General features: G+C 56.8%; 1 protein-coding gene across 3 annotated transcripts; it reads left to right on the top strand.

Moving 5' to 3' along the window:
* The first annotated feature begins 5,143 nt into the window (after window positions 1-5,143).
* On the top strand, window positions 5,144-20,449 carry FADS3 (fatty acid desaturase 3). Of its 3 annotated transcripts, none has more exons than XM_081155562.1 (12): window positions 5,144-5,601; window positions 14,306-14,392; window positions 14,863-15,060; window positions 15,805-15,906; window positions 16,037-16,159; window positions 16,476-16,536; window positions 17,142-17,218; window positions 17,653-17,750; window positions 18,135-18,231; window positions 18,392-18,471; window positions 18,655-18,780; window positions 20,093-20,449. In XM_081155562.1, the coding sequence occupies exons 1-12, from the start codon at window positions 5,371-5,373 to the stop codon at window positions 20,142-20,144; spliced, it is 1,332 nt and encodes a 443-aa protein (XP_081011688.1). In that variant the 5' UTR covers window positions 5,144-5,370; the 3' UTR covers window positions 20,145-20,449. The 3 variants fall into 3 exon arrangements, with proteins under 3 accessions (XP_081011688.1, XP_081011687.1, XP_081011689.1); XM_081155561.1 differs by having other exon boundaries at window positions 14,282-14,392; XM_081155563.1 differs by lacking the exon at window positions 15,805-15,906 and having other exon boundaries at window positions 14,282-14,392.
* Window positions 20,450-21,999: the final 1,550 nt, after the last annotated feature.

Here is a 21,999-nt window from a genome sequence, read left to right as displayed (position 1 = left end):
CTCTGTGCCTCAATTTTCTCATCTGTGAGTTGGGAAGATTGGCCTAAGCGACCTTTGCAGGCCCCCCTCCCTCTTTTTTCGTTTATTTCATTGTAGACACATAAAGCTTCCCATCTTAACCATTTTCAAGCGTACAGGTCAGTTGTGTGGAGTATATTCACACTGTGGGGAGACAGATCTCCAGTGCTCTCTCATCTTGCCAATCTGAAACTACACCCATTAAACAACTCCCCTCTTTTTGCCACTGGCAGCCGCCAGGCTACTTTTCGTTTCTATGAAATTGACTACTTCAGGTATTTAAGTGGAATCATGCAAGGTTTGTCTTTTTATGACTCTTCAAGGTTCATTTCTGGTGCAGCATGGGACAGGACGCCTTCCCTTTTTAGGCTGAATGACATTCCATTTGTGTATAGACCACATTTTCTCTGCCCACCATCGATGGGCACAGGTTGTCCCCACCTTTTGGCTACTGTGAATAAGGCTGCTGTGCGGCTATCTGTAGGTATCTCTTTGAGACCCTGCTTTCAATTCCTTTGGCTATTTAACCAGAGGCGGGATTGCCGGATCATGCGGTAGTTCTATTTCTAATTTTTTGAGGAACCTCCACACTGTCTCTTCCATAGCAACTGCACCAATTTACACTCCCACCAGCAGTGCGCAAGGGTTCTTCCAATCTCTCCACATCCTCGCCAACACCTATTACCTTGGTGTCTTTTTTTTTTGTTCCATTGCTTTTCAGAGTGGAAGGGTAGGAGAGAGAGAGAAACATTGATGTAAGAGAGACGCATCGACTGGTTGCCTCCCACACATGTCCCAGCCGAGGCCTGCCACCAAGGTACATGCCCTTGGAATCAAACCCGGGACCTTTAGTCGTGTGCTAACACTCTAACCACTGAGCCAAACTGGCCAGGGCTACCTTGGTGTCTTTTGATAATGGCCATGCTAATGGCTGTGAGGCGATGTCTCATTTTGGTTCTGACTCGCATTTCTGTGAAGATTAGTGATGTTGAGCATCTTTTCATGTGCTTCGTGGTCATCTGTGCGCAGCCTCTGTTTACTACAGGGCATCCATTCTAAGGTGCTCCACTGTGCCACCACAGTGATGCCTTTAGGGAGAGTCTTTGTGGCTGGGAGGGCCACAGGTCTTGAATAATTCTGCGGGCCCTGCCTCCCCAGACCTTCCTCTTCACAGAAGAGCTGTGTCCAGGGACTACCAACCAAGCTGGCAGTGTGGTGAGCCTGAACTCAAAGCCAAATCCTGAAGCTCAGGCTGGAGTCTGTTTCGTGTGTCTGCACAGAACGTGTCCGGGCTTTGTGACCGCTCTCTCTGGGAGGCCTGGTGCTTTCTCATCGACTTTCCTGACTGGGCCTCCGCTGCGCCCGTGCTGCTTGCCCGAGCCCCACTGGCTTGCACAAGCATCACTTGGCTCCGGAACAGTGGCTGGCAGCTCCACTGGGTGGAGACTTCAGTGTGCCCAACAAGAGGCCTGTGTGGCAGCTCGTGGTAGGGAGAAGCCCAGCGGGGCCTGGGACAAGGGCTGTGTTTGAGTGTCCCCTCCCAAAATGCTTTAGCTGCTCAGACCCTCCCTTGCCTTTTGTCCAGTTCCCCCTTCTCCTCCCTAAACCCAACACTGCCGGTGGCCCAGTGGCAGCTCAGGAATGTCAAGTGGTGCCTCTCCCTTTCCAAGTGGTCAGAAAGGGCTCGGTTGCCTTGATGGGGGTGTGGGGACAATGAAGTCCCCAGTTTCCCTTGACTGTAGGAGAGTTGCAAGATCCACTGGGTTTCAGCCCAGAGAGGTGAAGCAACCTATTGAAGGCCCCAAGGCCTGCAGAGAAATCCTGTGGGACGCGGTGGGGAGAAGACACAATTCGGGCTTTATGGGAACACGACCCCGGGTGGCCAGAGGACTCGAGCACTTCCTTCTTCCGCTGGGATGAAGTGGCCTGTGGGGGTGACGGCACTGACCCCTGTCCTTGCATAACCTCCTGAGAGGCCCTGTGCAGGCCTTCCCCTCCCCCATCTCACCACGTGCAGCAGGGGGTACGTGGAGGATCTAACTCACCCCAAGCCCCCAGCTGCCTCACACAGGAGCTGGGGGCAGGCCAGGCTCCAGGGGGCATCAGGGGGCAGCACCGACCACTGAGGGCAGCTGAAGACGGCAGCGTGAGGACCATGCGCCCGTGGAGGGGCTGGGTGAGAGCATTTAAGATCTACTCTCCTAGCAGCTTTCAGGTATATAATATAGTATTAATTGTAATCACCACACTGTACATCAGATCCCCATAACTCATTCATCTCATAACTGAAAGTTTTTACCCTTCAACCAACATCTGCCCATTCCCCTTACCCCTCAGGCCTTTAACCACCTTTCTCTCTCTGTGATTTTGGCTTTTTCAGATTCCACATATAAGTGAGACCATGCAGTATGTCTGACTTATTTCACTCAGCATAATGCCCTCCAGGGTCACCCATGTTGTCACAATGGCAGGGTAACCCATATTGTCACAATGGAGTTCCTTCTTTCTTCATGGCTGAATAATATTCCACATCATCTCACATCACCTTTATCCATTCATCTGAGGGCGGACACCTGAGCTGTTTCCACATCTCGCCTCCCGTGAATAATGCTGCAGCGAACGTGGGAGGGTGGGCATCTCTTCAAGATCATGTTTCTATTCCTTTGGAGGCCTACCCAGAAGTGGGAATGCCAGACCGTATGGTAGTTTGCTTTTTAATTTTTGAGGCATCTCCATGCTGCTTTCCATACATTCCCACCAGCAACGCACAAGGCTCCCCTTTTCTCCACTTCCCTGCCAACACTTGTTATCTCTGGTCTTTTTTGTGACAGCCATTCTAGCAGGTGTGGGATGATATCTCACTGTGGTTTCGATTTGCTTTTCCCTGAGGTTGAGCACCTTTTCATGCACTTCTTGGCCGTTAGAATGTCTTCTTTGGAAAATGTCTATTAAGTTCCTTTGCCCATTTTTAAATCAGATTGTTTGCTTTTTTGCTATTGAGTTGTATGAGTTCTTTACATATTTTGGATATTAGCCTCTTATCAGATACATTATTTGCAAATATTTTCTCCCATTTTGTAGGTTCCCTTTTTGTTTTGTTGATTCTTTGGCTGCGGAGAAGCTTTTTAGTTTGATATAGTCCCACTCATTATATTTTGCTTTTGTTGCTTGTATTTTGGTGGTATATCCACAAAATTGTTACCAAGACCAATGTCAAGGAGCTCTTCCCCTATATTTTCTTTAAGGAGTTTTATGGTTTCAGGTCTTATGTTTAGGAACTTCAATCTTTTATTTGGCATAAGTGTATATATTTTACCAGGGCAAAGTTATACTTGTGAATGAACTCATGTCACAAACACTGCAGTTGCATCATTTAGAGGCATTTGCAGCAGACAGGGGGTGGGCCCGACTCCTCCTGCTACTTGCTGACCCACAGCTGCGGGAAGGAGAGGGCAGCCGGCACGGACTCCACCACCGCGGGGTTTTAATTTATTTTTTCACCCATCCCTCCCCCTTTGGCAACCATCAGTTTACATCTCTATAATTTGGTGCAGGAGGTTTATTTCCTCCAGGAGGATGCCTCCTCCATCCACATGCCCACGTGCTAACGTGGTGGGAGAAGGGGCATCTGCAGTGATCTCCAGCCTCAGCTGCCAGCCACACTCCTCTACCCCCACTACACACACACAGGCTGTGGAGTGGGTTTGAGAATACCACAGTGGAAAGGGCCCGGGCAGCCCCACTGGTGACGGCCTCACAGCCTCACTGGTTGTCCTGGCAACCAGCGGCCCTCCTGGTACCAAAGAGAACCCAGAGGCCTCCTCAGCCCTTCTTCTGGGCCCTGGTCTGTCTACCTCACAAATGTTAGCTACAGTGATATCCTACAAATTGTTAGACCAAGATAAAATATTAGCATATAAGAGAAATATACAGTTGACTCTCGAACAGCACAGGGACTAGGGGTGCCTACGCCCTGCACTCGAAAATCTATGTATAGCCCTGGTGGGATACTCAGCTGGTTAGAGCATCATCCTGATAGGCCAGGGTCACAGGTTCGATCCCCAGTCAGGGCACATACAAGAATCAACCAGCGAATGAGTGGAATGACAAATCTATGCTTCTCTCTCAAATCAATAAATAAGAAAAAAATTGTTTTAAATCTACTTACAACTTTTGAGTTCGCTGGTATCCTCAGAGGATTGGTTCCAGGACCCCTACAGATACCCAAACCCAAGGATTCTAAAGTCCTTTACATAATAAAATGGTGTAGAACCAAGCATATGATTGGCCGTCTGCATCCAGGGATTCCCAACTTGGGATGGAAACTAGTGTTTTCCACCTGCAGTGGGTTAAATCCGTAAATGAGAAACCCAGAAATAGGGAGGGACCACAGTATGTTTACTGAAAAACATCCACCCACAAAGTTGAAACCCCTCTTTCAAGTCTCAGCTGTATTTTGCCTGAACCGGCACATCAGTATCACCTGGGCACTTGTTAGAAACTCACACTCTCAAAAGAACTTGTGTTTAAGTAAAAAATGGGCTGGGAGGGGCATAACAAGCAAGCCACCTAGCGAGCCCCCAGTGAATGGCAGCGCCCCAATACCGACTCCGGGGCCCCTCCATCCCTCTCGCCCGGTGGTCACCCCTCGACATCCCCAGCCCTACAGCCGCAACAGCGGGAAGACCACCGGCCCCCAGAGGCGCCCCGCGGGGACCGGGCCCGTCCCTCAGCCCCGATGGCGGTCTCTGCGCGCAGTCCTGGGGGTCCATTGTTTGAATGCTGTTTACGGTCACCCCGAGGTAGCGCCCCCCACCTCTGTGCGCTCCGGGTTTAGCGTCCCAGGACGCGTGGCAGGAAGCCCATTACCCTCGGACCGTCGTTCCAGGCCCTCCCGGCGCAGACGTGGGCGCCCGAGGGCGCGGCTCCCCCCGGCCGTGCGTGTCCGCGCGCGTCCCTCCCCTTCCCGCCCCACGGAGCCGGAGCCCACGAGCGGACCGAGCCGGGAAGCGCCGGGCGTGGCTGCAGCGGGCCTGGGCGCGGGGCGGGCCCGCTCGACCCGGAGGCGGGAGCGCCGAGCAGCCAATGGGGGCCGGGGCGCCGCGCGGGGATTGGAGCGCGGGGCGGGCGGCGGCTCTGCGGCCGGCGCGGTTATAAGGGAGGAAAGTTCTGCGCGCCGGGGAGAGCCGGGCGGCGCGCGCTCGTGCGGTGGCTGCGGCAGCGGGGCGGGGCCGCCGGGGAGCGCAGTCGGCGGGGGGAGTCCCGGGAGGGCCACCTCGCCCCCCTCGGCGTATCGCGGGAACCTCGGGAAGGTCCCAGTGTCCGAGGACTTTTGGACTTTTGCACGCAGCCATGGGCGGCGTCGGGGAGCCGGGCCGGGGGCCGGGGCCGGCGCCGCGCGAGGCGCCCGCGCAGCTCGGGGCGCCGCTGCCCACCTTTCGCTGGGAACAGATCCGCCCGCACGACCTGCCGGGCGACAAGTGGCTGGTCATCGAGCGCCGCGTCTACGACATCAGCCGCTGGGCACAGCGGCACCCGGGGGGCAGCCGCCTCATCGGCCACCACGGCGCCCAGGACGCCACGGTAAGGAAACCCGGCGCTGGCGGGCGGAGCCCGGCGCTCGCCGGGCCTGACCCTGGGCGTCGCGCCCCGCTCCGCCTGCGGGGCCTTAGCGTCCTTCCCTCGCTTACCTTTGACCTCCCGGCCCGGGACCCCGAGTTGGGATAGACTGACTAGGGCCTGATGTGGGGCAGGGGGGCCACGTCCCTGCCTGGAGGACTGCACCTCGGGCCATGGACCAGGGCTGGGCTGGAGGAGGGGGCTCTCGGAGGTGGGCGTGTCATGGCCAAAAGAGCCCCCTAAAGAGGACCCTTCTTGTTGCTCTGAGGTTGCTCCTCTCAGTTCTGCGTTCCCCCAGACCAGGTCCCATGCTGGGTGCCAGGGGTAGGGCCAAGACCCTAGCGGATGGGCAAAGATGTGCCATCAGAGACTGGGGACTGGGCAGCAGGGGTTGGGCTGGGCCCAAAGGTATGTGGCTTGCGCTGGAGCTGCTGTAAATATCAGTAAGGATCAGTGACTCACCTCTGATCTGGGCTGGCAGCTGCAGGTGGGAGAACTTTGCCAGCCAGGCTGGGTCCACAGTCACCCCAGGAACAGACTGGCTCCTGGGGACCCCGTCTTCCCCTTCCCAGCCCATGTCTAGACTTGCCTTGGCCAAGGAGGGGTGTGGCCTGGTCCATTGAGAATGGCTGGCTGGAGCCCAGTGGCAGAGCAGCCAACTGGGACTCCTCATGAACCCCTTTCCTGAAGTCCCCCATGGGGGCAACAGGAGTTGGAGCCATGATGCTCTGTCCTTGACCTTCCAAAATACTAGGTGGACCGCACTGGGTACCAGAAAGGTCTTCAAGATCCCAGGGGATGAATTCCTAACTGTCAAAACTTTAGGCAGCAAAAGAGATTGTGTTCTATCCCAAGAAGGCCAGTGTCCCTGTTGCCAGGCCACCTGCTCTCTGCCCACTGCCTTCTGCCATGTGTTGTGCAATCTTCACAGGACTCTTAGGGCAGCAGTTTCCAACCTTTCTCATCTCATGGCACATGGACTAATCACTAAAATTCTGCAACACACCAAAAAATATATATTTTTGCCCATCAGAAGAAAAAGGTATAATTTAGATTCATTCATACCAGATGGCTATTGTTGTGTTGACTGTTGTCATTTTTTTATTTGACAATCTAAGGGAAAAGAGGTCAGTGCCCTAACTAAATAGTCAGGTATTGCATGTTTTAACATTTCTTGTGGCACACTAGTGTACCTACCGCGGCACATGGGTTGAAAATAGCTGTTTTAGAGGAAAGAGGTCTTTCTTCCCCAATTCCAGCCCAGAAAGCTGAGGGGTTAGGGCCAGAAGCCTCCTAAAACTCCAGAAACTGACAGAAGCCTTGTCCCTAGGTGCTGAGAGGTCGAGTGGTGGCCACGGCGCTGAAGCTAACCGTGGCCAACAAGTGTGTGACCATGTACAGGCCTGTATGTGTGAGAATGCTGTGCGTGTCTGTGTGTGGTTGTATGTGTGTGCACTTCTGTCGGGGTGTGGGGGGTGCGAGGCGCCACAGCCCCTCCCCCCTCAGCCTGACTGAACCCTGGCCACCCCTCCAGGATCCTATGGATGCCTGCTCCGGCCTTTTTCAACCTCTGATCTGAAGGACAGGATGGAGGCAGGTGAGAAGAAGATGAGGGGAGCATTCATTAACTGCATTTTCCTCCTTGCTGCCCAGGCCTGTGCTGGGGACCCTCCCACGTGGGAACCCCATCATACAGTTAGTTCTTGACCCCAAAACCTCCATTTGACAGTTTTCTTATTGATTCATCATCAATGAAGTTTATTTCTTGTTTCCAAAAAATAATCTTCCCTGGGGCTGGGTCATGGCTCAGCCATTGGAGGCCCCAAGTGACCTTGAACCAGGCATGTCATTCCTCTGAGCCTCATTTTCCTTATCTGTAAAATGGGGAGAGCTGAGCCCGACAGCAATCTGACTGAGGGCAGGACTGCGCTTTCATAACTCCATAGCTGCAGCTGCCGTGCCTTTGTTCCTGGTCAGTATATGTTGCTGGCTAATGAGTGTGGGTGTGCCCTGCAAACTGTATTGTGCATGGGGACAGCCATGGCGTAGCCACCCCTTTGCTGGGTCACCTTGTCTGGTTCTGCCTATGTCTGTAACAGGAAAAGTTGCATTAAACCATTTCTTAGCTTCTTTAAGGCCCCAAACCGGGGGATGGAGTTGCCAGAAACACCTGGTCTGTTCAGGCCAAAGCAGTTAGGAGGTGGCTGAGGCTGGGAGACCCCAGTCTTTGTCCATAATGGGCCCACCAGGCAGACCAGGGGTTGGACCAGCCCAGTGCTTTGTGTGGTCAAGCCCAGACCCCAGGCCTCCTATCCCAGGTCCTGGAGCACAGGTGGGGGCAGGGCAGCTGTCTTGCCAGGGTGGCGTCCCCTGGCCGTCCATCAGCTGTTCTCATGTCCAGGCAACAGAAGGCTTCCTGCCAGGAAATTCCCAGAGTTCCTGTGCCATTAAGTCAGCCTGTGGCCATCCTGGGATACAAAGCGGGTACCCTGGGGAGAATGCTCTGGGCCCTGGGCCAGGTTTGTCTAAGAGTCATAGGCAGCCTGAGGGGAGGGGAGCCAGCTGGGGAGAGGCAAGGCCTGGCTGTTGCGAAAGAGGTTGTGTGGTATCCCAAGGGCTCACAATACTCCATGGTCAGAAGTGTACCAGGGCCGGGCACTGAGCACCCACTGCAGCTGTGAAGTCAGATTTATAGATACCCTCTCTTTTAATCCCCAGGATACCCTGTGAGGCAGGTACTCTTGTCATGATTCCCACTTTACAGGTAAGGAAATGGACTCAGAGAGGCAAAATGACTTGAAATTAAAATTTAGGTCCGGGATTTGAACCCACAGCCCATGCTCTCCACCACACGTGACACTGCGATTTAGCTGTTTATTTCATATATTCATTCTTCAGCTGTCGGGTTACCATACCCATCAGTAGATATGCAGTGAGCATATCCTAAGCGCCAGGGTCTGTGCTCACCTCTGAAGATACAGCTGTGCACAGACCCTCTGCCAGGGGGCAGTTCCTGGCAGGCAGACCAGCTAGAGCACAGGCTTTGAGGTGGGACCTGCTCTGCCATTCAAGGAGCAGCAAGGCTCCCTGCGTGGCTGGAGTCGAGCAGTGGGGAGAGGGGCCGGTGGTTAGGTTGAGGGGTAGCAGGGGCTGCTCCTGCTGAACTTCTGTTTTATTCTTAGGGGGCCTTGCAGGGTACAGCAGGGAAACCAGGGGCATTTGATATAGATTTTAAATGATCCCTAATGGGGAGGGGGAAGGCAGAGCATCCCAGGAGAAGGGCAGGGGACTGAAGGAAGAAATGATGGGTCTCAAAAGGCAGGTGTAGCCAGGGCAGAGGGCAAGAGATGTTGTGAGTGCAGGTGCGCGGGGGGAGCCACTGGGATGTAGCTTAGTGTGGCCTTCAGATAACAACCTTCTGAGGGGGTACTAGTGTTAACCCATTTTGCATATGAGGAGACTGAGGCTGAATATGGGTGATGTAAAAGAACCTTCTTGGGGCCCTTGAACAGCAGGGCCTTGTTCCTTGGGCTTGAAGGGTGGGGTTGTGTCTGGGTGGGAGTTGGGGAGAAGCAGGGCAGATCCTGAGGCTCTGGGGTGAGGGCGGGGTGCAGAGGGGACCAGTCATGAACTCGGAGGATCTGGCTCCAGAGCCCATACTCTGCTTCCATCCACTACGCTGGCTGCCGTGAAAGCCCTGCTGCTTAATGACATGTGACCTCTCTGGGCTCCGTAGGTATTTTCTTCAGTGTCCCACCCCCCAAGCCCCTCCCCAGGGTTGCTGCTGTGACCTGCTCCCTCCCTGGGCGGGGAGCTGGATGGCCCGGCACTGGGCAGGAACGCAGTGTGCTGAGGTGAGGGTGCTGGCAGTCTCCCTGTTTCTTCCCAAGGGTCCCAAGCTGCTGTGGGCTGCTCATGGAACAGCCGAGAAGAGCCAGAGCCAGAGGGCCTGGCTGCTTTGGGGCCACCACTGGGTCAGTGACACTTGTGAGGCCAAGGGTGCCGGGTGGAGGAGGCCCTGACAGGTGTGCCAGCCTATCACCAGGGACACCAGCAGTGCTGAGGAGACAGGGGTGGCTTTTGGGGGCATCTGTCCTGAGCTGCAAGGGTGGGCATTGGATGTGCCCTGTCCACAGTGTGTACCCTTTGGCCACTTGTGCCTCGGTTTCCCCATCTGTAAAATGAGGATACTGATAGAGCTTGCCTGTTGGCCATCTGTGAGGAGTGGCAGGGAGAGGATGAGAAGGAGTGTCTGAGTGCTGGGCACAAGTTCCTGCTCTGTCTTCCCACCTGGGAGAGGGAGGGAAGAATTCCTTGGGTGTCCCTGGAGGCATATCCCCTGATCCCCCATCTCCACAACCCACTGCCACCTTCTCAGCAGAGGCTTAAGGAGCAGACCCAGACCACTCCAGCAGCCCTGCTCCACCCCCTTTCTGGTCTGGAACATTCTAGAATCTTTGGAGAGTGGCCAGAAATGCTCCCTTCCCCCACTGTGTCTCCGGGACAGAGGGATGTCACCAATCCTGTCTTTCTTCGGCCTCAAATTGGCCAGGACTTGACCATGCAGGACAAACAGCATGTCATAAGATGTCACCTGCACACCCACCCTTCCAGGCAGTAAATCCGAGTGGTCTCAGGAGACACGTCAGGCTGGTGGAGGCTCAGGTCAGAGCTCGCTGGATGCCGGGCCCTTAAGTGCTCCATTGCACTGACTAGGTCCTCCCCACAGGCCCATGAGAGCGACATTGGTGGTTTCTGACTTGCTGGTGAGAAAATAGAGAATGGAGAGCGGGGTGTGGTCTTTGTGGCTCCCTGGCCTGGCTCATAAGTGGCAGCTCATATTCCATCTCAGGCAGGCTGGCTCCTGCCCCCTACACGTCGGCCCCTAAACCAGCTGCTGCAGCGAGCTCAGGGCTGGGGGTGGGGCAGGAGCCACTCCAGGGTTTCTGGGGGACCGAGGCAGGGCTGTGTGGTGGCTCTATCCTGAGAGGGCGTGGGCATCGCAGAAGGTGGACCTGGGTTTTAACCCCAACTCTGCCGCCGCAAACTCTGACCTGGGCAGGTGTTCCCACCGCACTGAGCCTGTGTTCCCGCAGCAGTAAAGTGGTTCCTACCCCTGCTTCGTGGGCTGTGGAGGGCTGGCTCTTCTCCACTGACTCACACCTACTCCAGCCCCTGCTCGTAAGACACCGCTGTGAACAGAGCCTGTCGCAGCCACCAGCAGCTTACGTTTAGGGGCACAATTTTTATTCCAGCAGTTACTCCCAACTTTGTCCCAAGACCCAATGAGAGACCTTGAGTGCCACCTTCAACTTGTCAGGTGGGGGAGGGTCACGGGGTTTGCACACGTGTCCCTGGAAGGACACTTCCGAATGCACCAGGGGTGGGTGACCGCAGTGCCTCTTGCAGATCCCTGAAACTCAATCAGTGTGGCCAAAAAATGCCAGGACCACCCTAACCTGTTTTGCTCAGTGGTTAGAGCACCGGCCCGCGGACTGAAGAGTCTCAGATTCAATTCCAGCCAAGGGCACATACCTCGGTTGTAGGCTCGATCCCCAGCCCCGGTCAGTGCATGTGTGGGAGGCAACCAATGGATGTGTCTCTCTCACATCAATGTTTCTCTCTCTTTGAAAAAGCAATGGAAAAAATATCCTCAGTGAGGATTAAAAAAGAAAAGAAACACCAGGACCACCCTCCTGTCCCCCAGAGCCCAGACTCAGAGCAGCCGGGTCCTTGGCTGCTTGGGACGGTGACCAGCCTCATGGCAAGGATCCCCCCACACACCTAGGAGGTCCACTGCCTCCCCTCTGGCCCAGGAGGGGCCACCCTGGGGCTACTGCCCAGTGGCCACAAGCACAGTCAGACCTGGTTCTGATCCAACCTCCATCAGGTGGAGCTGGATAAGTGGCTTAGGCTCTCTGAGTCCCCTGTCGGGTCCCTGGGTCCTAAAGCAGAGGCCCAGAGAGGACTAGGTCACAGGGCCCCAGCCAGTGTTCCAGGAAAAGCTATTTGCTCGTGCATCGGGAGTTGGTCTGAGGCCAGGGATCCACCTTGCTGGTGCCAAGAGCATGGAAGCCCAGGAGCTGCCCTTCTCTCCAAGGACCTGTTCTTCAAGGACCCGCCCAGCCCCTTCCCCTAGCCCTGGCCAGGGGCCCTGGGCCATCGCACCTCCCCCGTCACTCCAAGGGATAGACCCGGCTGGCAGTCGCTTGGGTGGGCCTGGCTCTGTCCTCTCCCTAGTGCATCCCCAGGACCAAGGGAAAGGAGTCGGGGAAGCCCACCTACTCCCAAAGCGCCTCAGCTCACGGCATGGCCCTGGAGCACCTGGGAGTCGGCTGGGTGGCTGGGGTGGCCCCAGAGCAGACACAGATGGAGCAAGAAAGGACTGGGGGGCGGGAAGTCCTGGGTGGCCAGCACAGCGCGTGCTGCTCTGTGTTTGTGTGCAGGCCGCGTGTGCTTGCGGGCTCTGACCGTGTGGGTGTTCCCCAGGGTGCGGGTATGTCCGAGTGGTCATGCGAGGTGGGGTGGGTGTGCCCGCAGGTGTCAGCACAGCTGGTGCCAAGCATCGGGCGCTGAGGGCATTTCTGTGGCCGCTGTGCACCCCTGGTCCCTGGGAGCATGCCTCTGTGCCCCGGGGCAGTTTTGAGGGAAACGAGGGGATCACATTCATTGCTCACTTGGCCTTAAAGAGGAAGGAAATTCTGACCCAGGTTGCAACCTAGATGAACCCTGAAGACACGCTAAGTGACAAGTCAGTCACAAAAGGACAGATACTGTATGATTTCTGTGAGGTCCTGAGACTAGTCGCAGTCATAGGGACAGAAAGCAGAATTGTGGGTGCCACGGGCTGGGGGAGGGGATGGGAGTTGGTATTTAATGGGCACAGCGTTCGGTTTGGGAAGATGGAAAAGTTCTGGAGATGGATGGTGGTGATGGTTGCCCAACAATGTGAGCTATACACGTAAAAAATGGTTAAAATGGTAAATTTTCTGTATGTTTTATCACAGTTAAAAGAATAAAGCCCTGGCCGTTGGGGCTAAGCTGGTTGAGCGGTGTCCCGTCCACTGAAGGGTTCGGGTTCCATCCCTGGTTGGGGTGCATGCGGGAGGCAGCTGATCCATGTTTCTCTCTTTCTCTCCCTCCCCCCTCCTCTCTCTCTAAAATCAATAAAAACATAGATATTTTATTAAATTAAGGGGAAAAACTTTGCAGTCCAGAGCCAGAATGGCCCTGGAGTCTTGCCCCCTAGAGTTGCCCCTGAATTTGCCTAGTTCCAGGCAAAACAGATTCGCCCAACACCACCCTGGATGGAGTCTGCTGAGCCCCAAGGGCAGTCTTGCCTCCAGTGCTGGTCAGGGTCCTGGCAGCTTCCTGTGGGGCCAGCCTCCCCTCCAGCCCCCTTCCTCCCAGCCGTGTTGCCCCTCCATCAAGATTCTTCCAGGAGAGACGGTCTGCACATAACAGCCTACACAGCCCCCTCTCCCCTTCCCGAGAGCCTAGGTTATTCCAGGAGCCTCAACCTCCCAACTCAACCCCCACCCCCACCATCCCAGGCTGCCCTGGGCCAGTAAGAGAGCAGGCATCCCTCAGGTGTGGCCTCTGAGTGGGGCCTGAGGGATGCCCAAGCTGCTTCCTTCCTCCAGGACTGTGGGGCATCTGACAGTAAGTACAGGGGCCCGGCTGTCACTCACTAGAAGCTGGTATGTTTATTAGTCAGAGAACAATAGGAGACCTGCCCCTGGTCTCAGTCAGCCTTCTTTGCAGGTATTTCCTTTAGCAGCCAGCAGTCACCCAGCCCAGGCCCATGGGGATAGCACCTAGTCACTGCTTCTTCAGTTCAGGCTGCTGGGTGGCTGTGAGAGAACCTCGGAAAGTCCAAGGATAAAAATCAGCTGAAGAACTGTGAACAGCAACGAGCCAATTAGACCAAGACTAGATCAGGAGACTGAGTGAGCCCCAGGTGTGAAGTTCAAGCTCACCGACACCTCAGCAAAGCCCAGGCCACTGTTCCTGCTTTTAAAATTAAATGGGTTTAACTGTTGGAGTATCTTCCTTGCAAACCTCCAAAAACTCAGTCTGTGTGGCCCTCAACTGATTTTCTCCTGGTGGCCCAGTGGTCCTCAAGTACAAGTCGCTGTCGTAACCCCCTACCCCCCCACTGGGCAAGTACAAGTCGCCGTCGTAACCCCTTACCCCCCCACTGGGTAAATGTGACATATGTGACCCAGACCTTATTTTATATGCAGTAGAAAAGCATGTGATTTTAAGAAAACTTTCCAGGAGTTTTGTGGGTTTTTTTGGAAAAGTTGACCCCTGTCATGAAGGAAATCAGGAGTCTGGACCTTTGTGCAAATCCAGATTTTTATTCACCAGCCACGTTTGGAGAAGGGCCTCCTGTGCTGGTTGCAGCAGCTGGGCCTGGCTGGCAGGGCACCAAGGCCCGGGGAGGACCAGGGCAGGCTCATGGGCAAGGCTGGCCTCTGTGGAGCTATTTCTCTGACCGCTGGACAGCCGGCTGACTCTCTGTCCATCTGTGTTGTCTGCTCTGTCCTTCCATCAGCAGTCCTTCCATCCTGTCTGATGCCTCTGGGTGCTGCTCCAGCTGTCTGTCTGTCTGCCCACCTGACTGTCTGCTCTCCCTCAGGATGCCTTCCATGCCTTCCACCAGGACCTCAACTTTGTGCGCAAGTTCCTGCAGCCCCTGTTGATCGGAGAGCTGGCCCCAGAGGAGCCCAGCCAGGATGGACTCCAGAATGTGAGCAGGGCCCTGGTGGAGGCCAAGCCACCCTGGGAGGGTGTGGGGCGTGGCCGGGAGCAGCTCCATCTGCATTGCCCCAAGGGGACCCGGGGCCAAGGCTGGTTTGCCATCCCTTCCTTGGCAGTTGTAGGAGGAGCTGTGGGATGCCTGCCAGGAGCCCACTTGTGGCCAGGCGAGCCCTTCCCTTCTCTGGGCCCAGCATCCCATCTACAATGAGGATTTTGATGAGCTAAGCTTTAAGGGGTTTGCCCTCTCTGGCTTTTTCTGCTTCTCACATACCCCTACCTTTTGCAGGGGAGCCTTTGCCTCCAGGCAGTACCCAGGTCACACCCCAAGCCTGATGCTCTTGTCTCTGCGACCCCTTTGGCTACACCCCTTGGGCCTGGAATGGGAGGAGTGGCTAGGGAGGGTTTCTGGGGATAACCGGGACTTGATTTCCTTGCCTGACTGGCCACTCACCGTGGCAGGCCCAGCTGGTTGAGGACTTCCGAGCCCTGCGCCAGGCAGCCAAGGACATGAAGCTGTTCGAGGCCAACCCCACCTTCTTCGCTCTCCTGCTGGGCCACATCCTGGCCATGGAGGTGCTCGCCTGGCTTGTCATCTACCTCCTCGGCCCCGGCTGGGTGCCCAGCACTGTCACCGCCCTCATCCTGACCGTCTCCCAGGTGAACCCAGCACTGTCCTGCAGCCCCTAAAGTGCCCAACAGACACATGTGGACATTCTGGACATATTTGCTGAATGAATGAATGAATGAATGAATGAACGAATGAATGAACGACCAGCCAGAGACCCCATAAGGTGTGTATCTGAGGGTCAAGCTGCATTTATATACACACACACACACACACATATATGTATATATATATGTGTGTATATATAGAAAACTATATATATATATATATATATATATATATATAGTTTTCAGAGAGGAAAGGAGAGGGAAAGAGAGATAGAAACATCAATAATGAGAGAATCATCAATCGGCTGCCTCCTGCACAGCCCCTACTGGGGATCGAGCCCCAAATGGGCATGTGCCCTGACTGGGAATCGAACTGTGACCTCCTGGTTCATGGGTCAGTGCTCAACCACTGAGCCACCAGCCAGGCTCAAGTTGCATTTAAGGAGCTAAGGAAGCTCCTTACTTACCCCTGAGCAAGCACAGACGGGAATCCAGAGGGCTGCCGCCCGACAGCTCCGTGACGTGCAGGCCCTGAGACCTCCCGAAACTCAGTGTTCTGTAAAAAGAGGAAGCTGGTGTACAGGGTCATAAACTGCAGCATCAGCTGTGGGTGTGCCCAATGAGCTGGGGGGACTCACTGGGACTCCAGGTTGGGCCCCCAGCCAGCCAACACCCTCCCCCATGGCCGGAGTCAGGTGCCAGGTCTCTTGAGCCTGCCTCTCTCCCCAGGCTCAGAGCTGGTATCTACAGCACGACCTGGGCCACACCTCTGTTTTCAGGAAGTCCCGGTGGAACCACGTGGCCCAGCAGTTTGTGATGGGACAGCTGAAGGTGAGGGTGGGGTGGGTGGTGGGCAACCAGGGGCTGAGTTGGGGTGCCATGCTGCGACTGCCCAAGCGCACAGGCATGGAGTGGTGGACACGGCCTGGCCCACCCCTGAAAGCCCCCTCCTCTCCTGCAGGGCTTCTCTGCCCACTGGTGGAACTTCCGTCATTTCCAGCATCACGCCAAGCCCAACATCTCCCACAAAGACCCCGATGTGACCTTGGCGCCCATCTTCCTCTTGGGGGAGTCATCTGTTGAGGTTCGTGGGGAGGACATGGACACACACCGGCTGGGCCTGCAGCTGAGGGGGGACTTGTAGCTCCTGGGGTCCCCTACTGTGGCCCAGCCCGAGCCCCTGACCAAGCCCCCCATTCTAGTTCCAGGCTGAGCCCCTACCCCAGATGTACTCCCCCCCCAGTCTGCTGGTGATAGAAGCCAGAGTTGCCCCTGCCCCTGCCCCTGCCCCTGCCCCTGCCCCTGCCCCTGCCCCTGCCCCTGCCCCTGCCCCTGCCCCTGCCCCTGCCCAGAAGGAGGGGCCTGGGGAGCTGCCCTCCCAGCCACGCCCGTCTCCACAGTACGGCAGGAAGAAGCGGAGATACTTACCCTACAACCACCAGCACCTGTACTTCTTCCTGAGTGAGTGTTCCTCTGTCCCCGCGACGTGGGGACTGCTGGGGTGGGGATCACGCCTGAGCTCGCACTGTCTGCCTCCCGTCTGCTGGGCAGCGTCCAGCAACCTCTTGGGGAAGAGGCATGTTAACCATCCTCATCGTGGCACCCCCAAGCCTCTCCCAGCCTCTGCTCCGCTGCCCCTGCCTGCAGCCAGGCCTCTGCCCCTGCCAGTCCCTCTGCCCCGGGGTACCCTCGGGCGAGTCGTCACAGCCCTGCCCGGAGCTTTCTGAACCCCTTCCTGCCCTCACATCAGGGTGGTCCAGAGCTCTAGAGAGTTTGAGCAGTTGTTGGGGTGGACAGGATGAGGATTGATGGGATGTGGCCAAAGGGGACAGGGTGGGGACATGTAAAGCTGGCCCTGACCTGCAGAAGGGACACAGGAGGCAGTGAGGCAAGGGTCAGCCTGGGGACGACCAGGCCCTGTGGGTGCTGCAGGGTCATCCCAGCTGGCTGGGCCCGACACCAAGTCCCACTGGTGTCCCTGGAGCCACAGAGCGCTGCACCCCACCGTGTCTGCCCAGCCTGCCGGCGCCCGCCCTGTGCCTGAGCCTTCCCCCGCCTCCTTGCAGTCGGCCCGCCGCTGCTCACGCTGGTGAACTTCGAGGTGGAGAATCTGGCCTACATGCTGGTGTGCATGCAGTGGAGGGTGAGTGCGCCCCGCTCCGGGTCCCAGGCTTACAGCTGTGGCAGAAGGGGGTGCTTCGGGGGGCAGCCCTGTCCACGAATGCAAACAGGTGTGTGTGTGCATGCAACAGTGCGTCACATGTGTGCAGGGGGAGAGCCAGTGTGAGCTTAGGGCTTGGGGTGTCCTCCCTGGGGGTGGGATCGGCTGGGCCGACTCCTCCAGGCATTTGTCTCCCAGGCAGCCCTTGGTTCACCCTCTCAGCTCCTCCATGGCACCTTCACTTCCGTGCTCAGTTGGCAGGGCAAGGACCCTGTCCCTTTACCTGGCTGAGAAAACCAAGGCAGGCCCAGAGACGGGCGGTGACCTGTCCAGGGCTCCGAGGCATGCCAGCAGAGGGGGCAGATGAGCTCAGCTCCCCCCAGCTGCTTCGAGACCTCTGTCCTCCGCCCCTGCAGGACTTGCTCTGGGCCGCCAGCTTCTACTACCGCTTCTTCATGTCCTACATCCCCTTCTACAGCGTTTCCGGGGCGCTGCTGCTCTTCGTGGCCGTCAGGTATGCGGTTCAGAATGGCAGGAGTGGGTGGTCATGCACCGGCGGCAGGGCGCCCTGACCACAGCGCTCCACTCTCAGGGCCTCCATTTCCCCCTCCGCACAATGGGAACAGCGAGACTGCCTCCCTGGGGTGTGGAAGAATCAAGCGACAGGAGAGGGGCGGGCTCCCGTTGACAGTGGGTCTGGCGGAAGGGGCCCTGTGGCTGCTCACTCTCTTGGGCTGCTGTGGGCTCAGTCTGGCATGGAGCCTGCTCCTCTCAGCTGCTTCAAACACCAGCAAGGGAGAGCTTGCCACAATCCCATTGTACAGATGAGGAAGCTGAGGCCCAGGTCTGGTGTAAGTGGTGTGTTGGACATGGGGCAGTGCCTGGGCTTTCCCCACAGGGTCCTGGAGAGCCACTGGTTCGTGTGGGTCACACAGATGAACCACATCCCCAAGGAGATTGGCCACGAGAAGCACCGGGACTGGGTCAGCTTGCAGGTGGGCAGCACAGGTGGACCGGGACTGGTACCTCCTGGGGTGGGGGGGGGGTCACAGCTGAGATGGAAGGGGACCCTGATGGAGCTACCAGGTTCAGGGAATGTGTGGGTCAGGGCTTCTGTCAGCCTCCCTCACCTGTGCCCCCGCCTGCTCCTGGCAGCTGGCAGCCACCTGCAACGTGGAGCCCTCACTCTTCATCGACTGGTTCAGCGGGCACCTCAACTTCCAGATCGAGCACCAGTGAGTAGAGGCCCTGGGGCCCAGCAAGGGTGGAAGTGAGTCTTCCCTGGGGAGGCCAAGACAAGAGCCCTGGAATCCCTGGGGCCCAGGAGGAGTAGGGAGCAGGGCCTGGGTGGGGATGGGCGGTGGTCCCTCTGGCACCTCCCCACCTCAGTTGCCAGCATGTGCTCTCCTCCCCGCCAGCCTCTTCCCCACGATGCCCAGGCACAACTACCACAGGGTTGCACCGCTGGTCAAGGCGCTGTGTGCCAAGCACGGCCTCACGTATGAGGTGAAGCCCTTCCTCACCGCACTAGTGGACATCGTTGGGTAAGGGCTCATGGCGGCTCCCCGGGGCCCCTGTTCACCCTGGTCCCCGTCAGTCCCCTCTGAGCCTTCACCAGTCCCTCTCTAAGAGCTGACCCTTGAGGCCTTTCCCGTCAGCCGTTCTCTGCTCATCCTGTGGCCTCCCTTCCCAGTGTTCACTCACATGCCACCTGCCATGGGCCCCGGTCCTGTCCTGGGTGCCACAAAGACACCAGTTGGAAAATAGGCTGAGATCCCTGCTTTGTAGGCGCTGATGTCCTAGCAGGGGAGACAGAAAGCAAGCACTTAAAATAAGTAAATGACAGAAAACGTGAGAAAGGGAGAAGTGCTTTGGCAAAAAAACAAAAAAAAATAGCAAAACTTAAGGGTGGGGGCAGGAGAGGGGCTGGGGAGCACCAGGCAGAGATTACAGTTTTCACTAGGGTGGCAGGTGGCTGGTATTGAGGTGACAAGTGAGCAGAGACAGGGAGGGGAGAGGGCCGGCCATGGAGACATCCAGGGGAAGAATATTCCGGGCAAGGGAACAGCAGTGCAAAAGCCTCGAGCAGGTGCTGGTGTGTGGGGGCCGCTGAGCGGAGGAGGGACCGGCGGGAGTTGGATTCTGGGAAGGTGCGCTGGCCGGGCGAATGCGCTGACGGGGCTGGAGTCGAAGCAGATAGAACAGCGCGGAGGTTCCTCCAGCTGTCCTGGCGAGGGCTGATGGGCTTGGCCAGGTGGCAGCCTTGGCAGTGGGGACCAGAGGTCAGATTCCCCAGCCAGAGCTCTTCCACCTCTGTGCCTGGACACACGCTGTTCCCTCTACTTGGATGCCCTTCCTTATGTCCTGGTGTTTGAACTCCTGCCTCTCCTTCACGGCCCTTCCCAGCCTCATCCTCTGAACCCCTGCGCTCAGCCTGGCGCTGTTAGAACACCAGGCAGAGGGTTTCCTAGCAAGTCGTTGATATTTCTGGCTCCTCTGCCTGACGTCGGGTTAGTGGTGGCCAGGGGCCAGGCCTTAGAAGTCTCTGGGTTGCAGGGCCCAGCAGAAGGAGGCAATAGACAGAGCTGGAGGAGGGTCAGGCCCACCCTGGCTCCTTCCTGGATTTGGCCTTGGCTCTGCCCCTCCCCCTGTCCCCACCCAGGTCCAGATTCCACTCCAGTTCATGGGAGGGTAGCCTCATTTCCCAGTCCACCCCTTCATTCCCACCCAGCTGCCTCCCCAGGGGAAGGGGACTCGGGAATGGGGATACCTCTACTCACACTCATCATCTTGGGGAGACGGGGTTGGTGTCTTGCAGTTGAGTCCCCAACACCCACATCCACCCCTACCTCCCAGGTCCCTGAAGAAGTCTGGCAACATCTGGCTGAAAGCCTACCTCCAAGAGTGAAGGCAGCACCCAGGGCCCCAGCATCCGCCACGAGGGCGCAGGCAGGCTCCCCAACCCCCCACCCCACCTGGGCCTGGGGAACCCTGCTGCCCCCCTGGTCGGCCATCTTCCCCTTGGTCCTCTGGCTTGTCTGCTGGGCAGCCCTAGGGCCACAGCTCTGGGCCCAACAGGAGGGGGGCAAGGGCGATGGTACATAAAGCCACATGGTGAGCACGGCATGTTTTCCTGGAGCAAAAATTTAGGGAAACTGTTATTTTTATATAAAAACAAACCCAGATATATTATGGAATAAAGTATTGAACTTGCATGAATTTTGGAGCTGGATTCTGCCAAGATCCCCAAGAGGCGTTCAGGCCCTTGGGCCGTCAGGGTGTTGGGGGGGTGGATGGGGGCTTTCAGAGTTCCCCTCTGCTCTGTGTCGGGGAGCTGACAGCTTGGGCTTCCATCTCCTGAGGGCCTGGTCCTTTCCTGTTCTTCACCCACTCACCATCAAGCTCAGGTGGTCACATGGGCTCACCTCATTTTACTCCTGGTCACAGTGGGACAGGGGCTGGCCCAGTGGACCAGGGCCCAGGGCTGAGGGCCATTCTGCAGGTGGTCCCAGAGCATAGGATGGGGAAGCCAGTATGTTCTGGACCTGTGCTGGCCCCCTCCCGCAGCCTCTGGGATGAAAGGCCTCTTAGAGCATGGGCAGTGGGCCTCCTGCTCATCTCAGTATCACACTTGTCAATGCACCAGTGGGGGTGCACCAGTGGGGGACTGCACTCAGTCACCCACAGGAGGTAATACCGCTCTCCCCGGTGTCTGCCTGGAGCCAGGTGCTTTGCAGTTGCCGCAGTGACTAAGCTGGGCTCTTGAGAAGTGGCCGTTGCCGTCTCTGGAGTCAGATCAGCATCCAGGGGCTCGCCCTGGCTTGGCTGGTATCCTTAGGCAGGCACTGTGTTTCCCTAAGCTTCAGGCTCATCTGAAAAGTGGGTGCAGTGGCCTTAGGCCTGTGGTCTTTGACAGTTCTGTGGAGGGCTTTGAGTTGCCCATTGGGGCTTCCTGAAGGTGGGAGAGCTGGGCTGCTGGACCCCTGCAATCCCAGTACCCACGCACTTCATCTCCAAGCTGAAGTGAAGGGTCCATTTGAGGAAGCGTCAGCAATTTGAAGAAAATACTGAAATGCTGAGCTGGAATATCAGAGGGCCTTTCTGGAGTGGGAGCCAGAGTCTCCCCGCCAGCTGCGGGACTGTCCCCCACGGTTAAGGCCCCCATTGCCCTGGACTGGGTTCCCTCCAGGAAGCAGATGGGGTACAATACTTCAGTCCTTGTTCAGTCCTCCCAGGGATCACCCAACCCCACCCTGGTCAATTCCACATGGCTTCCCCTCCAAACCAGTCTGGCAGATCAGGGTTTCTGTCAGGACTCAAGGCTGTGTGACCTCGGGGGTTATTCGACCTCTCTCAGGGTAGTATGACCTAGGGTGATGGAAGATAAAAGGGATGTTGTGGAAGGATCTTGGCATAGGGCCCAGCAACAGAGCTCAGAGACTTATTTACAAATTTTATGCACGCAATTCAAGGCACCTGCTCTGACTTGGGAACAATCCTAGGTTTTCTCTGAGCCTGTTTACTCCTTGAAAGGTATTTCTGCCTTTAAGGCAAATTCCTCATGTCTAGGGCAGGGCCCACTCAGGGCCCCTGCATAGGCTATTCCCTCTGCCGGGAGTCCCCCCTTCCTGTGGCCACCTGTGGAAACCCTGCTGACTCCTGGTGCCATGTGGGCCCTTGGATGGCATTCCCTCTATCCCCTGCCTGGGCAGATGGTCAGTACATTTCCTGCAGAAGCTTTGATGCCCTTATGGGGAGGATAC

Source organism: Miniopterus schreibersii (genome assembly GCF_964146895.1).
Source record: "Miniopterus schreibersii genome assembly, chromosome: 12".
Lineage (NCBI taxonomy): Eukaryota > Metazoa > Chordata > Mammalia > Chiroptera > Miniopteridae > Miniopterus > Miniopterus schreibersii.
The sequence above is the reverse complement of the archived record's forward strand: the minus strand, read 5'-3'. Positions and strand labels throughout refer to the sequence as shown.